The 7,225-nt window shown below is 40.9% G+C and overlaps 1 protein-coding gene across 2 annotated transcripts in view; it reads right to left on the reverse strand.

Annotated features, from left to right (window-relative positions):
* Positions 1-282: 282 nt before the first annotated feature.
* The window catches only part of LOC129712390 (CXADR-like membrane protein), an 82,680-nt gene continuing 75,737 nt past the window's right edge, over positions 283-7,225 (reverse strand). For both annotated transcript variants that reach the window (XM_055660781.1, XM_055660780.1), the window contains one exon: positions 283-3,921. In XM_055660781.1, the coding sequence (XP_055516756.1) occupies positions 3,636-3,921 (286 nt within the window). In that variant the 3' untranslated portion in view covers positions 283-3,635. The remainder of the gene's footprint in view (positions 3,922-7,225) is intronic.

Below are 7,225 nucleotides of genomic sequence, written 5' to 3' on the forward strand. Positions count from 1 at the left end.
TGACAACACTTGGAATAGGAAGTAGTGGATGGTTAAACAATGTGCTAGTTTGATTCTTCATGTTTATGAATTTGTTAAATTCAGATGGCAACCTGTTTAGGTATCATTTCTCATTTTAAAGATCACGACAGATAATTAACATCAATTTCTCGTTAAACTTTCAACTAAAAGATGTGCCAGTGTTACCTTTAAATTAAAACTGCAAAACAAATCACAGGTAACCACCAGATCAGAGATTAACATTGTTCAATTCCACAATTGATGAAATAAGGGCAAGGAGAACCAAGGGAATACGTTTTACTCTGCATCATCTCAGACACACAATAAATCTCCAACAGGTTTTTAACTGTGAATAATTTAACCAAACTAAAGACCACACTTACCCAATGGAATAAGACTGGGCACAGTGACTTTTGTAACTCAGCTCAACTGAAGAAAATGCAACAGGACAAGGGATTCTATTTAAACGTTAACAATCGCTGCATTCAGACTTCCTCTCATTAATAACATAATCAACAGACACTGGCAGTTTTTAAAAGAAACAGTAAACAAACATTTGCAGACAAAAAATGAACATAAAGTTGACTAGCTATTTAAATACAAATGTAAAAAATGTTTTGCACAAAACAGTAAGCTTTCATGTCCCTTTTGAAAAGAAGTGTACACTCCCAAAATGTTGTGACATGTTCATACATGCAGATACCTCTTTTAAAAAAATCACTTAATCTGCTCGTATCTTTTTAATGCAAATGCATATGCATTTGATGTGATTTTTGAAAAACATTAAATGTAAAACTTTGTTTTGCATATTTCCCTTCTTAAATTATGTTACAAATAACATAGGCACACATCATTTTATTAAAAAAAAAACACCTTATAGCCTTTGTTCATTACTTTGTGACTCTTAGTAAGTGCCAAACATCTGCTTTGAAACATGTTCTCTCTGTGTGAATGATACAAGCACAGGGGTTTGTAACTATATTTGGCCCATGTCCCTGAATTTCAGTATACTGCACTATAATCACAAAGTTGGATAAACAAACTCCCTAACCCAACAGTCATGTGCTTCCCAGGTGCTTGCACACTAGTTTTAGTTAATTAACATTCCTCACTAGAAAGCCTACATTTCAAATATTTCCTTTCTACATTTGGCCCACTGAGTCACAGAGCAATCAATCCCATCCCATTCTTATTTCTCTTTAAACTACTCCCTTTCACCTGCAGTCTGATTCTTCTACCAGATTAATTTACCAACCACCATACTTTTGGGATATGAGAAAAAGCCAGAGCACTCGGGTAATATCTACAGAGAGAACATGCAAGCTCCACACAGTGGCATATGCAAGGATCAAACCTGGAATCCCAGTGTTATGAGGCAGCAACACCATCTGATGCATCAATGGGCCACCCAAGATTAATTCCTTAAGAATCAACCTATAATTGAAAAGTGTATAATATGGCTCATGCAGTTCTATTTTCCCTTCTGAATGTTTCTTGCACTATAATTAAACTAATATTACAGAATAACATTTGTAACAGTAATTGTGAAAAGAAGCCCATGCGTGGCTGGGCTTCTGAGAATGACCTAACTTGATGTCATCCCGATCGGAGTGAAGAGGCAAGCTAGATTGTATCTCCTTCAACAATGAATTAGATTGAAGGATTGTTAAATGAACAGTGAGAGATATATGGGAAGATTCATTGTAAAGCCTGGAACAAATTAAGAAACAAAGATAAAAAATGTGTAAAAAGAATGATACACCATAAGAAAGTGTATAAAAATAAATCTGAAATAAAATAATCTAAGTCAATTAAAACCTGAAGGAATGGGTCTCTAAAGTGTCAACAAATTCACAAGGTTGATTAGCAAGCAATTAGGCCAGCATGGTTGATTAGCAGTCAATAGCCACTTTATTGCACTGTTAAAATTTGGGGGAAACTTGTGAGAGTGATTAGAATGTGGAACCTATTACAAATGGAAAGATTGAACCTTAATGAATTCCAGGGTTCATGGGGTTCAAATCATAAATGATCATCCAAAGTGCATGACCACATAAAAGAATTACATCAAATTTACAGCACAGGAACAGGCTATTCAACTCAGCTGGTCTACAGAAGTTTATTTCCACCTGGATCTTATAAACTATCATCGAAGGTCATTGAACAGAAACATTAACTTCATATATGGTGCCTGACTGCTATTTTCAAAATGTTGTGTTTTTATTTCAGATCTCTAGTACAGGTATCTGCAAAAAATTGCTTTTGGCTTAAAAAATAAACTAGTGTTTCTTATTTAATTGTCCAGCACGCCCGCAGCAGTTAAAGTTCACGCAAATATCATGTGCCCATGCATGCACCCCTAAGGTGGATAAACATAATTTCACTTGAATATTTGTAATTTCAGAAAAAAATGCTTCCAAATTACCAATATCTTCCCATATCACGATTACTGATGATACCAATACAGACCAATGCTCTTCTATATGTATATTACATAAGTATTCATCTTGAAATTTGAAAAATATACCAAACTGCTTATTGCACATGACTAGTTTGATTGCCATTTTTCCTTTGTGTGTATGTTAGTACTAAATATGCACAGCCTAAAATTGCAAAGAAATCCTGTTATATGTAATGGAATGAGATGGACAAAAAGAATGCCCAATATTAATTCATGTGGAACTGACTATAAATATGATATAAAAAACATATTGGGAATAGGCTAACCACCGGGTTGATCTGGAATCTTCACACAGGAGGATCTTAGCAAAATTAAATCCATTTGCAGGCTGGAATAAAATAGAAGAGAAAGTAAAAACTTGGATTTCTGTGGTGCCTTTCATTGCCTCAGGTCCTTTGAAAATGCTTTACTGCCAACAAAGTACTTTTACATTGTAATGTCATCTGTAATGTAGGACATGCTGTAGACAATTTATGCATAACTAGCTCCCACTAAATGCAATGTGATAGTAACCAGATAAGCTGTTTTACAGTAATGTTGTCAGAGGAATAAATACTGCCCAGGACACCAGTGATAACTCTCCTGCTCTTCTTTTGAAATAGTATCGTGGTACCTTTTACAACCACCCGAGGTAAACTATTTTCAATAACACTTTAAAACATTGTGAGCATCACTTACCTAACACAGAACAACATTAAAATATCCCACAAACTAATAGAAGTTTTCATCAGATCCATATGGCATTCAGGCAAAATTAGAGGCCTAAATTAAGAATGTGCAAACTAGATTCATCTGTTCAAAAGATAGCTGGATTTTCTGGAGATCCAGTCAATAAATGAGATGATATCTGGTTTATGTAATTCCACCCAGCTTACTGAGCTTAATTTGCTCAAATCAACATCGGAAAAGTGGGTGAGGACATTTCACGCTTGACTGTTTTAAATTTAATAGGAGAAATTCATCTTTGGTTGCCAGCATTAAACCCCATTCAATACCAAACTTATTCCCAACCCATCATCCTGATCCATTAAAGTCAATAGAACCAAATATACACAGGTGGTTCATCTAGTGACTGCTTTATCATACTAGTTTAGATCAGGCATCCTAAGATCAATATCTCCACTAAATAGTGAAAGCTCCCGAATTACCCAGTAATTTGCCAACTAAACTGTATTCACACAGTCTGGAAAGCCCTGGACTGAGCCGGTATCATAACAGGGACAGCACCCAATCTTCTCATATGTGCCTGTGTAGGTCCATTTTTATTGGTCTTGACTTCCTCTGTTGTTGTGTAAGAAACCGGTCCTTTGTCTTCTTTGGTCGATGGTGTGCGAGGTTGCTGGGAATAAGGGGTACCATTTCGGATGGACTTAACTGAGCAGGATCCAGACTGTGTGCTTCCAGTGCCCACTGAGGATTGCGTGCTATTGAGCTTTGCCTTTGGTGCCTCTGCATCTTCCCTGTTGACACACAATGAAATAAAATAGCAAAGTAGAAAAATGCCAAATCTTTCCATTCCTCAATTAAAAAAATTGGTTGTTTCGAATATTTTACTTTATACCTTAATTTTCCATCTACATCACAATTTTAGTTTGCTCTCTTCAAAATGAAAATGAAATGAATGATACAACCATTTTTTTATCACCTGGTTGTGCGCTGTGATTACTGCAACATGATGAGCTATTTAATCTGTTTGATGACAGTTACCAGAGATCCCCTTTAGCTGATGCTGGAATCAAATTAATGTTGGAAAGTCCACGAAGGTAAGATCTTTGACAACAGTTTTCTCCGAGGTCAGCTTTGAGCATTATCACTTCCGAGCTGACTGTAAAACTCAGGCTGATGGAAGCAGAGATTCTATCCACTTCAATGGCACTTCCAAACTCAGTCATCTCTACCAACAAGAAGGACAAAAGCAGTCGATTTGCCTCCAAGTCACATACTAAATGAGCTAACTTGGAAATACATCCCTGATCCATCATTATCACTGGCGCTATATCCCAGAACTTACTATCCAAAATCACTGTGGGAGTACCTTCACCAGAAGGACTGCAGTGGTTCAAAGCAGCTCACCACCACTTTGCCAGGGAGGTGTAGCATAGGGGAGCTATGTTACCTTTATAAAAAAAGGGTTTATTCGAAGTTTTGAATGGAAAAATTACCACTTCAAATGTTGTCAATTGCCAGTCCCTAGACCCTGGCCTTTGCCCTTGGCCAATGTCCAGCATGATTGTGGGCATAGTCTATTGTTGGAAGTCTGGTTGCTAATGCATCTGTATGGCATCATGTAACACGTAGGTAAGAAGTTGCAGCACCCACAAAATACCTTTGACTCCCAATGAGGCTCCATCCAGGAGCACACCAGGTTGTCAAAGTTCTTGCTACTAAGGTATGTTTGTGAACATCAAAGGTATTCACAAACGGTCAAAGTCACTTGGGACCTGTTAAAAATTAAAATTTAAGATTAAAATACACACACAATATTTAAAATAATTAAAAGTATTTAAACAGACTTCATTCGTTCAAATAAAATAATCTTTCTAATTTTGCTTTCATCACCTTCCTCCCCAGTGTGGTGCACTATCAGAGCAGTACTATCAGTGTTTAAACAGTTGAGTGCTGAGGAACAATGGCAACAAATACCCAATGGCGATATGCACCAAACCAGGAGCTGCATACCTGCTCAAAACTCTCAAATGTTACTGCCACAATTGCTTCACAGCAGAATTGAAAAGTACCAAGAAGAAAAAACCTAAGCTACGCTTAGTAGCGCAGCAGCTGCTGAGAAGCGACCGGCTCATCAATGAAAATGTTCGTGTGGCACCATGACAGGATCAGGAGTCACAAGGATAAACAGTGTTTGAAATGTAAACATTGCACGAATCCAGACACTGGGGCTTTTTGAGGTTAGAATTAAGTCACAACTTTGGAATTCTGCACAGTAATGTCTCACTTCCCTACTTCAGAGGCCGGCAACAATATCCATGTTATTTAAAAATCTCAGGGATATCCTGAGTAAACCACAATGATCGCACACCTTGGTTGCACCATTATTGTTTGTTTTTTGTGTGTACGTATGTGATACACCTAGGTGTATGTGACCAATAAAATGATCTATATGCACTAGGGGGCGCCGTCCTGTGCGGTATGGCTGCCCAGCCTGCAGCTGTTAATTTTTCACTCTTTTTTTTTATTTTTAGTGAGTTTTAGTGTTTTGTTTTTGGAGTTCTAATCTTTTTTATGTGGGGGGTGGGAGGGAGGAAGGGGGAAACCCAGAACCTCGGCTTCGGCGGTGGCACAGCGCTGGAGCGCTATCGCGGAGCGGGCGATGCCTTGCCCGGGTCGCCGCGCTGGAGTTCCAGTGAGCTGAAGACCACCGAGAAAAACATCGCGGAGCTGCGGGTCTGTGGAGCGGCCAGCTGCGGGCGGCGGCGCCGAACTTAACATCGTGAGCCTGGGATCTTTCACTGAGATCGCCAGTGGTGAAGCTCCTTCCGGCGCGGCCTTGTTGGCTTCGGAAGCGGCTGTCTCCGGTAAGGGAAGCGGCCGTTCCAGGGTTCCCAGGCCGCTGAGAGGATTCTCCCGATGCCGGAGCACCATCACCCGGCGAGAACGGCCTGGAACATCGGGCCTCCATAAAGGCAACTGTGGAGGCCTCAATAGGCCTTACTATGGGTGGACATGTGATGGGGACTAGACTTTGTGCCTTCCCTCATAATGGGAACCATTGTGGGGGGATGTTTTTATGTTTAAATGTCTTTATTACTTATGTCTGTATTCTTTCTTTACCTGCTGCATTGGCAAGAAGCATTTCACTACACCTAGGTGTATGTGACCAATAAAATAACCTTTGAACCTTTGATCTACATGTGGGAAGGAACTGCAGATGCTGGTTTACTCCAGCGTTGTGTGTCTATCTTCTCTAGGCATGAAAGATACATCTTCTAGATGCGCCGGGACGCATCCTCAGTGATGTGAGCTGGGGTCATCGGGTGTTTCGGGTCTCACAACATCAGACACCCTCGCCCAGGAGACCCAGCCGGGGTTGATCAGGTCCCGACTTGCGTCTCAGCAGCAACCGCCCACGGATCAGCCCTCTTAATCCAAAGCCACCTAGTGGCTTTCTCTGCAGCTTCACTTGCGGGTTGAATGGCCCTCTTCTTTGCCAGCCCCGTAATGTCCAACTGGTTGAGGACTTTGCAGTGAGCGTCCTGCAAAGCCTCTACAGCTCATAGTATGTCATCCAGCCACCGTCCTGGCACATCTCCACCAGTTCCCGGTACTTTGCGCGTTTCCTCTCGTTATCCCTTTTTATATGCTCTTCCCAGGGCACTGTCGGCTCCAGAATGATCAGCTGTTTTGTCACTTTGGAGGTGATCATGTCTGGCCGAAGTGATGTTGCTGTGATGTGCTGTGGAAATTTCAACTGTTTGCCCAGATCGACGTGCAGCTGCCAGTCAGTGGCCGTGTAGAGGAGGCCCGTCCTTGTTTTTGGTTGTGGTCGAGGCTTCTCTCAAACACCTTGAGCACCTGGTCAAGGTGCCACCGATAGCAACCTTCCCCAAGGGACTTTGGGCAGCTGCTGAGGAGATATTCTAATGATCCTCTTCCAGAGCAAAGTGGGCAGGAAGGTGTCTTGCTCTTGCCCCAGACGTGGAGGTTTGCTGGGCTTGGTAGGGTATCGTAGACAGCTTGGACAAGGAACCGGATGCGCTGGAAGTCTGCCTGCATGATGTTTGACCAGGTAATCCTGCGCTGCGGTAT

The sequence above is a fragment of the Leucoraja erinacea genome, chromosome 32, assembly GCF_028641065.1.
Source record: "Leucoraja erinacea ecotype New England chromosome 32, Leri_hhj_1, whole genome shotgun sequence".
Classification (NCBI taxonomy): Eukaryota; Metazoa; Chordata; class Chondrichthyes; order Rajiformes; family Rajidae; genus Leucoraja; species Leucoraja erinaceus.